This window comes from Hemitrygon akajei, chromosome 9 (genome assembly GCF_048418815.1).
Source record: "Hemitrygon akajei chromosome 9, sHemAka1.3, whole genome shotgun sequence".
Classification (NCBI taxonomy): domain Eukaryota; kingdom Metazoa; phylum Chordata; class Chondrichthyes; order Myliobatiformes; family Dasyatidae; genus Hemitrygon; species Hemitrygon akajei.
The window spans coordinates 167,518,235-167,538,605 of NC_133132.1; the positions used below are offsets into that span (position 1 = coordinate 167,518,235).

The 20,371-nt window shown below is 43.6% G+C and overlaps 1 protein-coding gene across 1 annotated transcript in view; it reads left to right on the top strand.

Annotated features, from left to right (window-relative positions):
• Positions 1-697: 697 nt before the first annotated feature.
• scara5 (scavenger receptor class A, member 5 (putative)) overlaps positions 698-20,371 on the top strand; it is a 161,190-nt gene continuing 141,516 nt past the window's right edge. Inside the window, exons 1-2 of the mRNA XM_073057455.1 lie at positions 698-1,032; positions 15,840-15,983. Coding sequence (XP_072913556.1) covers positions 15,863-15,983 — 121 coding nt within the window. The 5' untranslated portion in view covers positions 698-1,032; positions 15,840-15,862. The remainder of the gene's footprint in view (positions 1,033-15,839; positions 15,984-20,371) is intronic.

The following is a 20,371-nucleotide window of genomic DNA, read 5'->3' on the forward strand; positions in this document are numbered from 1 at the left end:
GTAGATTAAAAGGTTGGCGCAACATCATGGGCCGAAGGGCCTGTACTGCGCTGTAATCTTCTATGTTTTATGTTCTAAATGATAGTAAACAAAACAGTAAACCATCGTACAAATCACAGTAATATTGTACATCACCCGTGATTAGCCAAGGATAACTATTTTAATATCACAATAAAAATATGCTTTATGATCGCCGGCTGTCATCACATTGTTAGATGCCCATTGCATAATTCATGACTGGAAATGGTAAGAAAGAAAAATAAAGAACAAATAAAACAGACACTGGGAGTTCAGGGCAGCAGCAAGCTGCCTCAGGCTACAGGAGAAAAAGCAACAAGGAAAGCTGCTCTAACAACGTGTGGGGATTGTGCGGATCACAGAAGTGATTCCTAGCAACCCTCAAACACGAGGAAATCAGCAGCATGTTAAATGGCATTTATAGCCAGATGATGAGCTGGAAGGTTAACATTACAGCCTGTATTTAATAGAATCCTCCGAAAGCTAGTTAACGTCAACATTCCAGAAAGAGAAAAGCGGCAGCATTTTGTTCTGTCCATGCCCGAACTCAGTATTATTTCAATTGTTATTTAATATGATGATCAAACGTCCGTGACAAACAGCATCAGCAGGGAGCACCAGTGCACTTCCCAGTCAGATGTGCAGATGCTTTAACATTCATAAGAATAACAACATCTTAAGTTGCAGAACACTTGGAACACAGGCCTGGTTCAGATTCCGTCTCCTCCCTTAAATCTTTTCCACCTCCCATTATTCCACAATTTCCTTTCCAGGAAGAGTTTTTTTGGATTAAGAACTGAACCGTTATAGTGTGACAACGCTGGTACAATGCTCTAGCAAGATCATGCGCTGTGTTTGACAGCAGACCAGGTTCAAGGCACCTTGTGAAATGGAAAACAAAGTTGCTGCACTATAAAATTATGTGAGTCAGCCTGATGATTTTAGCACTAACTTCTGTTTAAATGACGCAACTCTGGTTTAACAAGGAGAAAACAAGGATTTTTTAACAGAGAGGTAAGCCATTCCAATTTTACACTAGCAATGTACTGTGTTTTTAATATGAGCAATAAGACTGGAAATTAATAAATAAACTTTTATTATTGCATAAAAAGTTATGTTGTTGCAGGGCTAATGAAGGGCAAGAGAATCAGCTTCTTTCTCTTGAAAAATATGACAACATTAACTAAAAGGAATTTTTGAATTCAATAAAAGCATAGATTGCCTTGAAGGCATTTTTGAGGAATTTTGTGCATCCCAGCAGGGAAATGATACTTATGTCAAGTTCTGAAGATTGAGCTCCAAAACTCTATCCTTCCGTTGGTGTAAAAGTTGTTTCTTTGATGGAATCGTTGTGCTGGGCGAAAGCTCGACATGGGGGTGTTATTGATCTGTGCAACCTGGGGGTAAGGATTTCCTTCTGTTACGCACAACAATATTTAAAATATGGTTGGCAAGCTTTCAACGCTGCTTGCTTTAACAAAATAAGAAACGTATACTAAAAGAGAAAATTGATAATTTGAGTGAGTGCATGTGAAATCTTCATAAACACCGATAAAGTAATGAGTGACCAGAGTGGAATTCTTAGTCCTGAGGTGTGATCGGTAGCTAATTTCAATTAAATGCTGTACTTTGTTGCGTTGTCAGCTGGGATAAGATAGATAAGAATAATTTTAAAGGGTGAAATGTAGGAGTCCACCAACAGTCGGGTGGCTTCTGTAGAGAGAGAAGATTAGAATTAGCATTATAAGTGAATTAAAGGTTGCTCTCCACACGTGCAGTGAAATGCGTCGTTTGTGTCAATGACCAGCACAGTCCGGGGAATACGCTGGGGACAGTATGCAAGTGCTAACTCCAACATGGTATGCCCACGATTTACTAACTCTAACAAATAAGCCTTTGAAATGTAGGAGGAGAAGTGATCACCCGGTGGTGATGGATAGAACACTCAGACTCCTTACAGACAATGGTGGAATTAGAGCTGTACCACGGATCGCCGGCTCTGCAAAGTGCTGCGCTAAACCGTTACGCCATTGCGCTGCCCTTGGTAAAGTAAACGACCTAATGTCAGAAAATGTCCCAGACAGGGAATATCAAAAGCAAAACAGAGCCCGGAAAAGTGGAGCATAGAGAGGGATCAATGACTATGTTACAACATCATATACAGTAATTAAACACCAGGTAATTGGTGCAAGGCAAAAATAGATAATAGTTAAAAACGTTAAGGAAATTGAGGATGTTTTCTAGAGAGCTGTAGGTGGTTGTGGATTAATGCAATATGTGGGAATAACATGTCACATTATTTCAACACCAGTGACCTTGGGGTGGCAAGGTAGGGCAGTGGTTAGCACAACGCTCTACAGTACAGGCGACACAGGTTCAACTCCCGCCGCTGCCTGTAAAGAACTTGTACGTTCTCCCCATGACCACGTGGGTTTCCTCTGAACGCTCTGATCTCCTCCCACAGTCCAAAGACCTCTGCGAATTGTCAGCATGCTCTGCTGGTGCATGGAAAATGAGACACTTGTAGGCTGCCCAGTACAGCCCTCACTGATTTGATTTGATGCAAAATGACGCACTTCACTTTGTGTTTCAATTTATATGTGGCAGATAAAGCTGATGTGTTTCTTTAATCAGTATGATTAATTCACTGTTTGCCTCCTTTCATCGCACTCCATTAGACACAGACCTGAAAATGTCTGTGAGGGAAGAACAACCTGATCCTGGTTGTTTGCCCACTCAGGAGTGACAGTTTTCATTGGAGTGTGTGGGGAAGGGAGTGTTGAAGAATAGAAGCTTTTGAGGTTGTAGTACCTCAGAGTCTATGCCCAGAATCCAACCATAATCCTGCCCCTAACTGCACATCTTTAAATCATTAAGGACCACAAATGTGTTTCTCTCAACGCTTCAAGGGGAAAATACACACAAAAAAATCCCAACCTACCAACTAAGTGGCAAGATAATCACTCTATTATCAAAGAGCGTATCCGAGTCTCTTGACTGCCGAGACCAACTGGTGGCTATAACCCTTCATGAAAAGGAGCTGGGGGATGGGGGGGGGGGGGGTATCTTTGCTGTGGCCCAGTCTGTCTCTGAACAGAGGTGCTTGCTAGGTTTGGAAGAAGAGCACATTTGTCAGGAGTAAGTATTTCTCTGAACCCTCTCGCCACATTTCACTCTGAGTGGATAATAGGCTGAGAGAAACCCTCAGCTGAAGGTACCCCACTGTTGTTTGGACAAATATTTGAAATAAGCTGGGCTTCATTCAGCCTGGCGTGAGGAACGCTCTTTCAAGTCAATGGCTGGGGCAAGGACTGACGTGAAGCAGATGTTCTTTGCGGTAGTGACTGGCGTGAGCCCTCTCCCACTGTGTTACTTTACAAGTCAGCTGCGTTTTAACTGGCAGATAGTGTTTTTATAAGAACATGTAACACAGCAAAATTACACCTTCCCTTATGTGAGAAAACAGACCGGAATATTCTTGTGTGAAATACTTCATTTATTTATTTATTAAGATACCGTGCAGAATAGGCCAGGCTGGCCATTTGAGCCATGGCACTCAAATCCCCTGATTTAATCCTAACTTAATCACCGGACAATTTACAATGACCTACCAACCCAACCGGTAGATTTTTGGACGGTGGGAGGAAACTGGAGCACCCGGAGGAAACCCTCGTGGTCACGGGGAGAACTTGCACACTCCTTACAGGCAGCAACGGGAATTGAACCCAGGTCACTGGTACTGTAAAGCATGTGCTAAACACTACGCTACCATGCAGCCTTAATTAGGCTATTTTGTACGTCTTTGGGCTGTGGGAGGAAACCAGAGCACCCGGAGGAAACCCAGCAGTCACAGGGAGAACATACGAACTCCTTACAGGCAGCGATGGGAATTGAACCTGTGTCATCTGTATGGTAAAATGCTGTGCGAAGCACCACACTACTGTGCTGTCAGTCATTAGTTATAATCTTTGTTGTTATTTTTGACATCATTAGCAGTCCTACAATTGTTTATTTATTGTATTTAATAACAGGTTTACACTTTGCAGTTATATTGTTGCAATGGCTGTGGACAAAATTGCAGGTCAATTTGGCCGTCAGATTGGAAAGGTCAAGGTGTGGGGGCCGGAGGTGAGGTTGGGCCAGATCATCTCGCTGCTCCACGAGGTTTACTTGTCTCTGCATTGAACTGAGTCTGTGACCTGTAACTAATAGGCTACTGGATCAGCTGCAGTGATGATTGGCTCAAGGGCTAATAAGAACATAAGAACATAAGAAATAGGAGCAGGAGTAGGCCATCCGGCCCATCGAGACTACCCCACCATTCAATAAGATCATGGCTAATCTGTCCGTAAACTCAGCTCCATCTACCTGCCTTTTCCCCATAACCCTTAATTCCCTTACTATGTAAAAACCTATCTAACTGTTTCTTAAATATATTTAGTGAAGAAGTCTGAACTGCTTCCCTGTGCAGAGAATTCCACAGATTCACCACTCTCTGGGAAAAACAGTTTCTCCTCATCTCCGTCCTAAATTTTCTCCCCTGAATCTTGTCCCCTAATTCTAGTCTCACCTACCAATGGAAACAACTTTCCTACTTCTATCTTATCTATCCCTTTCAAAATTTTGTAGGTTTCTATAAGATCCCCTCTCATTCTTCTGAACTCCAGAGAGTACAGTCCCAGGTGACTCAATCTCTCCTCATAGGTTAACCCCTTCATCACTGGAATCAACCTGGTGAACCTCCTCTGCACTGCCTCCAAAGCCAGTATATCCTTTCTCAAGTATGGAGAACAGAACTGCACACAGTACTCCAGGTGCGGCCTCACCAGTACCGTGTATAGTTGCAGCATGACCTCCCTGCTCTTGAATTTAATCCCTCTAGCAATTCCGTTTCTTTCTTAATAACCTGTTGTACCTGCAAACCAACTTTTTGCGATTCATGAACAAGCACTCCCAAGTCCCTCTGCACAACAGCATGCTGCAATCTTTCACCATTTAAATAATAATCTGCTCTTCTATTATTCCTTCCAAAGTGGATGATCTTGCATTTACCAACGTTGTATTCCATCTGCCAGACCTTGGCCCACTCACTTAACCTATCTATATCCCTCTGCAGACTCTCCACATCCTCTGTACAATTTGCTTTTCCACTCAGTTTAGTGTCATCAGCAAATTTTGCTACACCACACTCAGTCCCCTCTTCCAAATCATCAATGTAAATGGTAAACAGCTGCGGGCCCAGCACTGATCCCTGCGGCACCCCACTCACCACTGACTGCCAACCGGAGAAACACCCATTTATACCAGCTCTCTGCCTTATATTGGTTACCCAATCCACTACCCATGCCAATACACTTCCTCCGACTCCATGCATCCGTATCTTATTTATGAGTTTCTTGTGCGGCACCTTATCGAACGCCTTCTGGAAATCCAAGTATACGACATCCACCTGTTCCCCTCTATCCATTGCACTCATTATATCCTCAAAGAACTCCAGTAAGTTTATCAAACAGGACCTGCCCTTTATGAATCCCTGCTGCGTTTGTCTAATGCATATATGTCAAACTCAAGGCCCGTGGGCCAAATCCGGCCCGCGGTGGAATTATCTTTGGCCCGTGAGATAATATCTAATTACTATTAAAGCTGGCCCCAGTAATCGAAGCGCCTATGGCGTATGATATGGCTCATGCTGAGTTTATTCAGGTACCAGGTTTTCAGGGTTTTTAGTGTTTATTCGGCAGTCTTGCTCGGCAGTCTTCTTCATAAGAAACAGAATTTGTAAAGTGAAACACTTTGTAGTTATAGCAGAGACTGAGACACATGAGAGCAGGCTGAAAAAACGGAGGCAACGAAAGCTGCGTTCGCACGAGTCCGACTGATCTGGCCCGCATGAAGCTGCATTTTGCTCAATCCGGCCCGTGACCTAAAATGAGTTTGACACCCCTGGTCTAATGGAACCATTCCTTTCTAAATGTTTCGCTATTTCTTCCTTAATGACAGCTTCAAGCATTTTCCCGACTACAGATGTTAAGCTAACTGGCCTATAGTTGCCTGTCTTTTGTCTACATCCTTTTTTAAAAAGTGGCGTGACATTTGCTGTCTTCCAGTCTGCCGGGACCTGCCCAGAGTCTAGAGAGTTTTGATAAATGATTACCAACACTTCTACTATAACCTCCGCTAATTACTTCAGCACCCTGGGATGCATTCCATCAGGACTAGGGAACTTATCTACCTTCGGGCCCTCTAGTTTGCTCATCACTATCTTTTTAGTGACAGTGATTTTATCCAGATCCTCATCTCCCATTTCATCCATAACATCCTTCTTTGACGTATTAGATGTGTCCTCCACCATGTAGACCGACACAAAATAGTCATTCAATGCCTCAGCCATTTCCTTATCACCCAATATCAATTTCCCCTTCTCGTATTCCAAGGGACCTATGTTGACTTTAGTCACCCTCTTCCACTTTATATATTTATAAAAACTTTTGCTATCTGTTTTTATATTTTGTGCTAATTTACTTTCATACTCTATCTTCCCTTTCCTTATTTCTTGTTTAGTTGTTCTCTGTTGCTTTTTAAAGTTTTCCCAATCCTCCAGCCTCCCACTACTCTTTGCGACCTTGTATACTTGAGCTTTTAATTTGATACTATCTTTTATTTCCTTAGTTATCCAAGGCTGGCTCTCCCCTGACATACTGTCCTTACTTTTGACTGGAATATACTTCTGTTGAGCATTGTGAAAAATCTCTTTGAAAGTATTCCACTGTTCCTCAACTGTCCTACCAAATAGCCTGTGCCCTCAATCCACATTAGCCAACTCCTCCTTCATTCCGTAATACACTAGTTTTAGATCTAACTATTTCATCCTCCATCTGTATGCGAAATTCAATCATACTATGATCACTCTTTCCAAGAGGATTGCTACTACAAGATCGTTAATCTTACCTGTCTCATTGCACAGGACTAGATTTAAGATAATATTTCCCCTTGTAGGTTCACCAACATACTGCTCAAGAAAGCCAACACAGATACACTCCCCTGGGGAGGGATATCCATTTAGAACAGAGACAAGGAGGAATTTCTTTGGCCGGATTCATTGTCACAGGTAGCTGTGGGGGCTGCACACTTACTTTCATGAACTTCGGTTCTGAATGTCTCTTGCTTACTTTTATTGTTTGCACCATTTTTTTTCTCTGCCCATTGGGTGTTTGACGGTCTTTTTTTTGATGGGTTCTATTGGGTTTCATTGCTTTGTGGCTGCCTGTAAGGAGACGAATCTCATGGTATACATACTTTGATAATAAAAAAACTCTGTTGCATTTGCACTTTGGTGAGGAATGCAATGTTAGCGTTCTTTTCAAGAGGAGCAGAATATAAAAACAACAATGTAATGCTGCTGAGGCTTCATAAGGCATTGGTCAGATCACATTTGGAGTATTGTGAGAAAATTAGGGCCCCTTATCTGAGAAAGAATGTACTGGATCCAGAGAAGTTTCAGGAGAATGATCCCAGGAATTAAAGGGTTAACCTATGAGGAGTGCTTGATGGCACTGTGTACTTGCTGGAGATTAGAAGAATGGGGGGGGGGGGCGTTCTCATTGAAAGGCCTTGATAGAGTGGATGTGGAGAGGATGTTTCCTGTGGTGAAGGAGGGAGTAGTCTAGGACCGTAGGGTAGAGCCTCAGAATTGAGGGATAACCATCTAGAACAGAGACAAGGAGGAATTTCTTTGGCCGGAGAGTAGTGAACCTGTGAAATTCATTATCGCAGGCGGCTGTGGGGGTAATGTCATGGATTTTACTTAAAGCAGGGTTTGATACTTTCTTAATTAGTAAGGGTGTCAAAGGTTATGGGGAGGAGTGTTTTGAGAGGGATAATAGATCAGCGGTGGTAGAATGTTTGAACAGACTGATAGGCTGAATGCTCCTATGTCTTATGGTTCTATGATCTGAAATTACAAAAGCATGGATAGCAGGAAATGACAAAGTGAAAGAATTGACCGTTTGTCTGGTATTTTCACTAATGCTGCGCTTGAGTGTTTGGATAGAATTTGACCCTAATGGAGTTCTGGACTGGCTCTTCAGCAAAGAGTCCATGAGAAAAAGAAAACTTGTCTCCAAAACTAAGATGTAGTTGTTAAAATTCAATTCCTTTGAAAATATCTTCCCTTTATATATTTTTCAAATAAAGAGAATATTGAAATATTGGTGAGATTTTGCAAGATGGAATATTGCAAGGCAGAAGGTCCCGATGGAATACGTGGTAAGGCTCTGAAAACCTGTGCCAACCAACTAGCAGGAGTATTCAAGGACATTTTCAACCTCTCACCGCTACGGGTGGAAGCTCCCACTTGCTTCAAAAAGGCAACAATTATACCAGTGCCTAAGAAGAAAAATGTGAGCTGCCTTAATGACTATCGCTCGGTAGCACTCACATCGACAGTGATGAAATGCTTTGAGAGGTTGGTTATGACTAGACTGAACTCCTGCCTCAGCAAGGACCTGGACCCATTGCAATTTGCCTATCGCCACAATAGGTCAACAGCAGACACAATCTCAATGGCTCTTCACATGGCTTTAGACCACCTGGACAACACAAACACCTACGTCAGGATGCTGTTCATCGACTAGAGCTCAGCATTTAATACCATCATTTCCACAATCCTGATTGAGAAGTTACAGAACCTGGGATTCTGTACCTCCCTCTGCAAATGGATCCTTGATTTCCTAAACAGAAGACCATAATCTGTGCGGATTGGTGATAACATCTCCTCCTCGCTGACAATCAACACTGATGCACTTCAGGGATGCATGCTTAGCCCACTGCTCTACTCTCCAAATACACATGACTGCGTGGTTAGGCATAGTTCAAATACTATCTATAAATCTGCTGATGATACAACCATTGTTGGTAGAAACCCAGGTGGTGACGAGAGGGCGTACAGGAGTGAGATATGCCAACTAGTGGAGTGGTGCTGCAGCAACAACCTGGCACTCAACGTCAGTAAGACGAAAGAGCTGATTGAGTCCTGAATGAAGTCCAATATGAGGAGACGTCATCAGTGAGCACTTAACAGTGTGCTGACGATGTCTCGTTACGTGCTGACGAAAAGCTTGCAAGCAAATTGCCAAGATCAGAGAACAGCCCAACCCATCCATCAACCACCTGAGCTACACATTTTTCCAAATCACTTCCAAACCCATTAAAAGAGAGACCACCGAGCGCCCAATGTGCAGAAAAAAAAGAAGAAACAGTAAAAGTAAGCAAATACCATTCAGAACTGAAGTTCATGGAAGTGCGTGCAGGGCCACAATCATCACTGCGGATGATCCGGGAGCCTGTTAGTTGTAGGCCGCCACCTCAGCTCAGTGCAGAGAAGACTAAGCCTTGTCGAGCACTTGGCTGAACACTGGCCTGTCCCTCACCTTTGACCTTCTCAATTTGGCCCAGCACTTCTGACTGGGCAATCTGGTCACTGCCCTCCGAGGGGCCTTTGGGTCCCAGTGCTCTCAGAGATATTATCGAAATTCTGAGATTCATGGATGGGATGGTAGTTCATATTGGCCTCTTTCAGTTCTGTGTTTCTTTCGTGTTCCTGTCCATTCTTTCGTGTTGCCGATAGCTGGGCTGGCATTTGGGGTTTGATGTTCTTACCATTGTTTCTCCATGAGGGTGATCTGTTAGTTTTTGTGTGAGGGAGGGGTTGGGGGTGTTTGCAATTTTTGTTTCTTCTTCATTTCATGAGGGAGGGGTGGAATTGATGTCTTTCTTTCAACTCTTTCTATAGTTTACTGAATTTTACGGCTATCTGAATTTTGCATACATACTTCGAAAATAAAATGAACCTTTGAACCTTTTTTCTGAACCTTTAGATCAGCCAAACATCAGCTCAGTATTCGGCCTCAGATCCAGGCTCTGCTGCTTCAGTACGCTGGGCACCGCTGCCTCAGCTTGATGTACTTCCAAGCAGCCAAAGTATAAACAGATGAAAGAAAATGATCCATTCTTTGCTAATCTGTGTCCTTGCATCAGAGTCTCTATTTCACATAGAATCAATAGCCTGGAAACAGGCTCTTCAATGCAAATGTTTCACACTAACCATCAGCTACTCATAGAGTCATAGAAAAGTACAGCACAAAAACAGCCCTTTGGCCCATCTAGTCTGTGCTGAACCATTTAAGCTGTCTGCTTCCATTGACCTGCTCCCAGACCATAGCCCTCCATACCCCTACGACCTATATAAGCTATCCAAACTTCTCTTAAATAATGAAATTGAGCTTGCGTGCGCCATGTGCACTGATAGCTTGTTCCACACTCTCACGACCCACCGAGCGAAGAAGATTCCCCTCATGTTTCCCTCAAACTTTTCACCCTTCATCCTTAACCCATGACCTCAGGTTGTAGTCGCACCCAACCTCAGTGGAAAAAGCCTGCTTGTATTTACACTATCTATACCTCTCATAATTTTGTATACCTCTATCAAATCTTCTCTCACTCTTCTACGTTCTAAAGAATACAGTCTTAACCTATTCAACCTATTCAACCTGTGGTGGCCAGTGCTATCATATTTGCTGTAGTGTGCTGGGGCAGCAGGCTGAGGGTAGCAGACACCAACAGAATCAACAAACTGTTTCGCAAGGCCAGTGATGTTGTGGGGGTGGAACTGGACTCTCTGACGGTGGTGTCTGAAAAGAGGATGCTGTCCAAGTTGCATGCCATCTTGGACAATGACTCCCATCCACTCCATAATGTACTGGTTAGGTACAGGAGTACATTCAGCCAGAGACTCATTCCACCAAGATGTAACACTGAGCAGCATAGGAAGTCATTCCTGCCTGTGGCCATCAAACTTTACAACTCCTCCCTCAGAGTGTCAGGCACCCTGAGCCAATAGGCTGGTCCTGGACTTATTTCCACTTGGCATGATTAACTTATTATTATTTAATTATTTATGGTTTTATATTGCTATATTTCTTCACTATTCTTGGTTGGTGCAGTTGTAACAAAACCCAATTTCCCTCGGGATCAATAAAGTCTGTCTGTCTGTCTGCCTTTCCCTATAACACAGCTGTTCCAGACCCGGCAACATTCTTGTAAATTTTCTGTGTACTTTCAACCTTATTAACATCTTGCCTTTTGGTAGGTGGCCCAAACTGCAAACAATAATCCAAATTAGGTCTCACCGATGTCTCATACAACTTCAATGTAACATCCCATGTCCTGCACTCAGTACTTTGATTTATGAAGGCCGATGTGCCAAAAGCTTTCTTTACGACACTACTTGCCTGTGATGCCACTTTCAATGAACTATGGACTTGCATTCCCAGATCCCTTTCTTCCACTGCATTTCTCAGTGCCCTACCCTACACTAATCAATTTGTTCATTCTCTCCACATTCTCTTCAATTGCCCTCCAGATTCTCCTACTCAGCTGCATCCTAGGGGCAACTTACAGTGGCTGTTGAGCCTACCAATCTGCACATCATTGAATTGATTGACTTTTTACTTACATCCTTCACCTACATGAGGAGTAAAAATCTCTGCATTGCATCTCTGTTCAAATGTGCAATGTGCAAATATAGTAAATTATAATAAATATTATGTACAACAGGACAGTGAGTATAACGTAGAAATACAGTTGTGTCAGCATGAATTAAGCAGTCTGATGGTCTGGTGGAAGAAACTATCCCAGAGCCTGTTGGTCCTGGCTTTTATGCTGCGGTACCATTTCCCAGACAGTAGCAGCTAGAACAGTTTGTGGTTGGGGTGACTCAGGTCCCCAATGATCCTTCGGGCCCTTTTTACACACCTGTCTTTGAAATGTTCCGAATAGTGGGAAGTTCACATCAACAGATCCACTGGGCTGTCCGCACCATTCTCTGCAGCGTCCTGCAATTGAGGGAGGTACAGTTCCCAAATCAGGCAGTGATGCAGCCAGTCAGGATGCTTTCAATCGTGCCCCTGTAGAAAGTTCTTAGAATTTGGGTGGCCAGACCAAACTTCTTCAACCGTCTGAAGTGAAAGAGGTGCAGTTGTACTTTTTTCTCCACACAGCCGGTATTTATAGACCACGAGATCCCCAGTGATGTTTACATCAAGGGACTTAAAGTTGTTCACTCTCTCAGCTTCAGATCCATTGACGTCTATAGGAGTTAGCCAGTTTCCATTCCTTCTGTAGTCCACAACCAGCTCCTTTGTCTTTGCGACATTGAGAGAGAGGTTGTTTTCGTGACACCACTGTGTCAGGGTGATGACTCCTTCTCTGTAGGCTGCCTCATTATTAGTTGAAATTAGGTCAATCAGTCTAGAGTTGTCAGCAAATTTAATTAGCATATTTGAGCTGTGGGGGCGACACAATCATGGGTACACAGAGAGTAAAGGAGGGGACTTAGGACACAGACCTGAGGGACACCTGTGTTGAGGGTCAGAGGGGCAGAGGAGAGGGAGCTGACTCTTACCACCTGCCGGCAATCTGACAGGAAGTCCAGGATTCAGCTACACGAGGCAGGGTGAAGGCCTGAGAACATCCTGAGAACCCACCCTGGATGCCGTCCGGTCCTGCACCCTTGCGAATGTCCACTCGTTGGGAACACCTGCGTACTTCGGCCTCAGAGATGATCAAGCTGCCGGTCGCATCATCTGCAGGCTTCCTCAGGGGCTCAATATTGGTGACATCGAATCGAGCATAAAAAAGTTATAGGTCGTCTGGGAGAAAGGCCTCGATGTTGGAAACTCCACTGCGTTTACCTTTGAAGTCTGCGATGGTGTGCAGACCTTGCCATAAGCTGCGTGTGTTGTTGGTGGAAAGTTGAGTGGAAGTTCTGTCTCTGTATTGTTGTTTCGCTGCCTTGACGACGGAGCAGATCGTAGCTGTATTTCTTGAGGTCATGTTGATAACCGGCAATGTAAGCTCTGCTTCATGCAGTAAGTACTGCTCATACGGAACTGTTAATCCAGGGTTTCCGATTCGGGAAGACCCTGACCGATTCCTGGGGGACAACATCCTCGATGCACTTCCGGATGAAACTCGTGACCCATCCGTGAATTCGGAGACATCCTCATCATGGAAGACATTCCAGTCAACGTCATCAAATCAGTTCTGCAGCATGGAGGCCGACTGGTCGGACCAACAGTGGACAGGTTTAACTATGGCCGCCTCTTCTTTCAGCTTTTGCCTGTACTTTGGCCTCAAAAAAAATGGAAGAGTGAACTGATTTTCCAAATAGAGGGCGGAGGAGTGCTTTGTAAGTGTTGTGGAAGGGAGAGCAGCTTTGGGATGTAGAAGGAAGCTGGTGGAAAAACCCACCCAGTCAAAGGTCAGAACTCTACACAGACAGTACTAGAGGTCAAGATGGAGCCCGAATCCTGTTGCAATGAGACAGCAGATCTACTAGCTGTGCACAGTACTGTCTCTCACTTGCATTGGGCCATATGGAAATAAGAACATAAGAAATAGGAGCAGGAGTTGGCCATCTGGCCTGTCGAGCCTAATCCGTCATTCAATAAGATCATGGCTCATCTGACCATGGACTCATCTCTATCTACCTGCATTTTCCCATAACTCTTAATTCCCCTACTATGCAAAAACTATGCATCCTCATCTTAAATACCTTACTCAGGTAGCCTCCACTGTTCATTGGGCTGAGAACTCCACAGATTCACCACCGTCTGGGAAAAAGTTTCTCCTCAGCTCTGTCCTAAATCTTCTCGTCCGAATCTTGAGGCTAAGTCCCTGAGTCCTAGTCTCACCTATCAGTGGAAACAACTTTCCTGCCTCTACCTTACCTATTCCTGTCATAATTTTACATGTTTGTAAAAGATCTCCTCTCATTCTTCTGAAAAATTACCCACCTTGGAATAATTTACTTGATTCAGATTGGTCAAACATTATAAATTCTAGTAACTATTTTTTAACAAAATATACTTTATTCAAAATAAAATTATTTACAATAAACCATTCAATGACTCTCAGTCCTTTACAGACATTACCATTACATTCTGTACATTTCTACACTTTCAGCCACTCTGCTGTTTCATCTTTACCCCTCATTGTTGGGGGGTAAACTCCCCGCTACCCAACCCCTCCCACGGGAGAAGAACCCTAAACTGTGGTCCTTCCCCACCGGGCCCTTGCGGTGGCTGCACCGAGTTTGAGTGCGTCCCTCAGCACGTACTCCTGCAGCCGAGAATGTGCCAGTCGGCAGCATTCTCCCACGGACATCTCCATGTGCTGGTAGACCATCAAGATCCTAGTAACTTATATTATGGAAACCTCCAATAACTGTATGAAGTGGTCAATGGGGCAGCACAGTAACATAGTGGTGAGCACAGCACTTTACAGTACTAACGACCTGGGTTCATTTCCCGCCGTTGTCTGTCAGGAGTTTATACTTTCTCCCTGTGACTGCGTAGGTTTCCTCTGGGAGCTCTGGTTTCTTCCCACAGTTGAAAGACCTACCGGTTGATAGGTTAATTAGTCATTGTGAGTTGTCCCATGATTGGACTAGGATTCAGTTAGGGATTGCAGGGCGCCATGGCATGAAGGATTGAAAGGACCTGTTAACCATATAACCATATAACAATTACAGCACGTAAACAGGCCATCTTGGCCCTTCTAGTCCATGTCGAATGCTTATTCTCACCTAGTCCCACCAACCTGCACTCAGCTCATAACCCTCCATTCCTTTCCTGTCCATATACCTAACCAATTTTTTTTTAAATGACAAAATCGAACCTGCCTATACCACTTCTACTGGAAGCTCGTTCCACACAGATCACGCTCTGAGTAAAGGAATTCCCCCTCGTGTTACCCCTAAACTTTTGCCCCTTAACTCTCAACTCATGTCCTCTTGTATGAATCTCCCCTACTCAGTGGAAAAAGCCTATCCATGTCAACTCTATCTATCCCCCTCATAATTTTAAATACCTCTATCAAGTCCCCCCTCAACCTTCCATGCTCCAAAGAATAAAGACCTAACTTGTTCAACCTTTCTCTGTAACTTAGGTGCTGAAACCCAGGTAACCTTCTAGTAAATGTCCTCTGTACTCTCTCTATTTTGTTGACATCTTTCCTATAATTTGGTGACCAGAACTGTACACAATAGTTCTGCGCTGTTTTTCAATAAATAATAAATAATAAAAAATACCCTTGAGACCGCTGTTTGAGTGGTTAGTGCAATACTTTATACTGCCAGTCCTAAGATTGTGGTTTAATTTCTGCCGGTCTCTGTACATCCTCCCTGCCATTGCATGGGTTTCTTCTGAGTACTCCAGTTTCCTCCCATAGTGCAAAGACGAAAGTGTTAAGGTTGGTGAGTTGTCGGTATATATATTGGCGTAGAGTCAAGGCTGCCCCCAACACACCCTCACTGACTTGATTTGATGCCAATGACACGTTTCAGAGTATGTTTTGAAGCTTCAATGTACATGAGACAATCTCCTATCAGATTCCTTCCTCTCCATCTCCTGACCTTTCCCACCCACCTGGCTTCCAGCTAGCCTCCTTACCCTCCCCACACCGTTTTATTCAGCCATCTTTCCCTTCTCTTCTCGGTCCGGTTGAAATGTCAATTGTTTACTCTTTGCCGTCAATGCTGCCTGACCTGCTGAGTTCCTCCAGCATTTTGTGTGTGCTGCTCTGGACTTCCAGCAACTTCAGACTTTAAGATTTATATATGGTTACAATATCAGTCTCGGTGAAACTGAGATTTCAATCTTATATCTTAAAAGTGTTGTGTCAGCATGAACAGGACTTACTATGGTCTCTAAAAGCAGAGTATTTATTTGTACAACTGAGTAACTGAGCTCTTCATTTCTTAGGTAAGGTCCACTGTCCAGGATAAATGGAGAACAAAGATCTCCCTCTTATTGCAAATGAGTACCAGGAGAACGGGTCAACGTTCGAAGAGTCAATTGATGAGTTTGTTGGAAGGAACCTCTCAAAGCTGAACCTCTGCGAAGAAAGTATGTACAATTTGTTTCAAATAATTTAAGTTCATTGTAAAATTTCATTGTTTTTATGGAGTTCAAAGTTGAATGTAAATTTATTATCAAAGTGCATATATGTTACCATATACAACCCTGAGATTCATTTTCTTGCAGGCATACTCAGCAAGTCCACACTGGAATAATGACCATAATAGAATAGATGAAACACGGCACCAACTGGGTGTTCAAAGAGTGTGCAAAAGACACAAACTGTGCAAATACAAAATAATAATAATAATAATAATAATAATAATAATAATAATAATAATAATAATAAACAAGCAAAAATATCAAGAACATGAGAGTCTTTGAAAATGAGTCCATAGGATTTCAACGATGAGGCAAGTAAAGTTGAGTGAAGTATTCTCTTTGCTTCAAGATTGTTTCTGATCGTTGAGGGGTAGTAACTGTTCCTGAATCTAGTAGTGTAAGTCATGAGACTCACATACCTTCTTCTTGATGGCAGCAGTGAGAAGAGAGTATGATCAGGGTGGGGGTGGGGTCTGTGATGATGGATGCGATTTTCCTGAGGCAGCACTGTGTAGATGTGATCAATAGTGGGAAGAGCTTTAACTGTGATGGACTGGGCCATATCCACTATTCTTTTAAGGATTTTATGTTCAAGGGCATTGATGTTTCCATCCCAGGTTGTGATGCATCCAGTCAATATACTCTCCACCACACATCTATAGAAGTTTGTCAAAGTTTTAGATGCCATGCTGAATCTTCACAAACTCCTAAGGAAGTAGAGGTGGTATTGTGCTTTTTTTGTAATTACGCTTACTTGCTGAGCGCAGGTCAGATCTCTGAGATGACAACACCAAGGAATTTAAAGTTGCTGACCCTGTCTACCTCTGATCTCCTGATGAGGACTGGCTTATGGACCTCTGGTTTCCTCCTCCTGGTTAACATTAGACCATAAGACATATGAACTGAATGAGGCTATTTGGCCCATCAAGGCAGCACTGCCATTCCAACATGGCTGATTTATTCTTCCTCTCAGCCCATTCTCTTGCCTTCTCCCCATAACCTTTGACTCAGTGACTAATCAAGAACCTATCAACCTCTGCTTTAGATATAACCAATGACCTGCCCTCCCTAACCATCTTTGGCAACAAATTCTGCGATTCTCCACCCTTTGGCTGAAAACACTAAAGCCGGAGATGATTTCTGAAAATGGGGTTGGATGAAAGAGTAGCCACCTTTATCCTTTGACTCACCACAGCCATGTCAAACATTTCACATCCTGTAACTAATGAAGAAAGTTATGGTACGTTCGGAGTGGCACGGCAGCATAAAGGGTAGTGTAAGGCTATTTCAGTGCCATTGCGACCTGGGTTCAATTCCTGCCACTGCTTGTAAGGAGTTTGTATGACCACATGGAGCACCTCGGGGTGCTCTGGTTTCCTCCCACGTTCCAAAGACATACAGGTTAGTAGGTTAATTGGTCCTGTTAGTGTAACTGGGTGGTTTGGGCCTGTACCAATTCATAGTGAGGTAGTATTCATGATGAAATCTGATGGCTGACGGCAAGAAATTGTCTCTAAAACATTGAGTGTCCATCTTCAGACCTCCTCCTCATTGTTGGTAGTAATGAGAAAAAGGTCCACTCAGTGTTTTATGAATAGCTTCTTCCCCTCTGCTGCCATGAACCCTTGAACAATACCTCACTACTTGGTCTCTTTTTGCACTTTAAAAAAATATTTCCTATTGTAACTTATAGGAATATTTTTATGCACCGCTGCCGCAAAACAATAAATTTCACAACATATGTTAGTGATAATAAACCTGATTCTGACAGTAAATAGTCAGGAATTCAAACTATGAATGTACATCCTTACTGAAAGATCATGGCGTAAGGCAGCTTTCTTACAGCTTTCTTCCAGAACACAACTCCCTGTGGAGATTTTTATGCACATTATAAACACACTATCAAAGGAGGTTCACGAAAATCATTCCAGGATAGAAAGGCTTATCATATGAGAAGTGTTTGATGGCTCTGGGCCTGTACTCACTGGAATTCAGAAGAATGAGTTGTGACCTCATTGAACCTATTGAATGTTGAAAGGTCTCAATAGAGTGGATATGGAGAGGATGTTTCCTATAGTGGGGGAGTCTAAGAACAAAGGGCCCAGACTCAGAATGGAGGAACATTCATTTAGCACGGAAATGAGGAGAAATCTCTTTCGTCAGAGAGTGCTGCATCTGTGGAATTCTTTGCCACAGGCGGCTGTGGAGGCCAAGTTTTTATGTATATTTAAGGCAGAGCTTGATATTTTCTTGATTGGTCAGGGCATGAAGGGATACAGAGAGAAGGCAGGAGACTGGGGCTGAGAGGGAAATGGATCAGCCATGACAAAATGGCAGAGCAGACTTGATGGGCCAAATGGCCTAATTTTGCTCCCGTATCTTATGATCTTATTATTGCAGTTCATTAAAGCAGTAATTATTGTCCATTAACTTTTGTTATATTTGACATGTGACACCATGTTGCAAGTTGAGCAGCTTGTTTACGCATCAGTCATTTGACTCACTAGCAGGCGATGTGCCAATGTGCTTTGCTGAGCCAGATCCGGGACACCTTGGGAAACGGCAGTAAGGGGAGGCATTCCAATCTGTTCCAGCTTCCTCACTCTGAAACCCTGAAACAAGTTGTTCTGGCAGCATCTATGGAAAAAAGTACAGTCGGCAGGGTCTCGGCCCAAAACATTGACTTTCCATAGGTGCTGCCTGGCCTGCTGAGCCCCTCCAGCGTTTTGTGTGTTGCTCGGATTTCCAGCATTTGCAGGTTTTCTCTTATTTGTAACATGTTGCTTATTTCATTTGAAAAATTGCTTTGAAGAGCCCATATTTACAGTTTAAAAGATATGCACGGAAAAGGAAAGTTTTGTTGGGAAATGATACATATGACATGTTAGGGTAAGTAAACTGTTGGCATGCTATGTTGGCACCAGAAGCATGCCCACACTTGCGGGCTGCCCCAGCAGATTGAGGCATGGAGTAATAGAAAAACGACAGCATTGAAATAGCAAACACGAGGAAATCTGCAGATGCTGGAAATTCAAACAACACACACAAAATGCTGGTGGAACACAGCAGGCCAGGCAGCATCTATTAGGAGAAGCACTGTCGACGTTTCAGGCCGAGACCCTTCGTCAGGACTAACCGAAAGGAAAGATAGTAAGAGATTTGAAAGTAGATTTGAAACCATTCAGGGCCCCAGACAGTCCTTCCAGGTGAGGCGACACTTCACCTGTGAGTCGGCTGCTGTGGTATACTGCGTCCGGTGCTCCCGGTGTGGCCTTTTATATATTGGTGAGACGCGAAAACAGACTGGGAGACCGTTTCGCGGAACACCTATGCTCGCTCCGCCAGAAAAAGCAGTATCTCCCAGTGGCCACACATTTTAATTCCACGTCCCATTCCCATTCTGATATGTCTATCCATGGCCTCCTCTACTGTCAAGATGAATCCAAACTCAGGTTGGAGGAACAACACCTTATATACCGGCTGGGTAGCCTCCAACCTGATGGCATGAACATTGACTTCTCTAACTTCCGTTAATGCCCCTCCTCCCCTTCTTACCCCATCCCTGACATATTTAGTTGTTTGCCTGTTCTCCATCTCCCTCTGGTGCTCCCCCACCTCCTTTCTTTCTCCTGAGGCCTCCCATCCCATGATCCTTTCCCTTCTCCAGCTCTGTATCACTTTCGCCAATCACCTTTCCAGCTCTTAGCTTCATCCCACCCCCTCCGGTCTTCTCCTATCATTTCGCATTTTCCCCCTCCCCCCACTACTTTCAAATCTCTTACTATCTTTCCTTTCGGTTAGTCCTGACGAAGGGTCTCAGCCCAAAACTTCGACAGCGCTTCTCCCTATAGATGCTGCCTGGCCTGCTGTGTTCCACCAGCATTTTGTGTGTGTTGTAGCATTGAAGTAGGACTTTCGGCCCATCTAGTCCAGCCGAACCGCTGCCAGGACCCATTGACCTGCACCCAGACCGGGTCACATGCTGGGACTGTGTTGGTCGTTGATGAAAATGGTGCACTTCACTGCGGGGGCAAAGTTCAAAGTAAGTTTATTATCGAAGTACATGTATGTCACCATCTGCTACCTTGAGATTCAAAAAAATACAAAAGAATTTATGAAGAACTATAAATATTAAAGACAATCAATGTGCAAAAGAAGATAAATTATGCATATTTTGATGTTTCAATGTACATGTGATAAAATAAAGCTGACCTACTTGCTTACATACTGCCCGTTACACCACTTGTGTTTAAGGCAGCAATGAAGGCCGTCCATCTTTATCTGTCCTTGGCCATTTTCTCTGTTGTGCCCCAGGTGTGGTTCAGGGTCCAGGA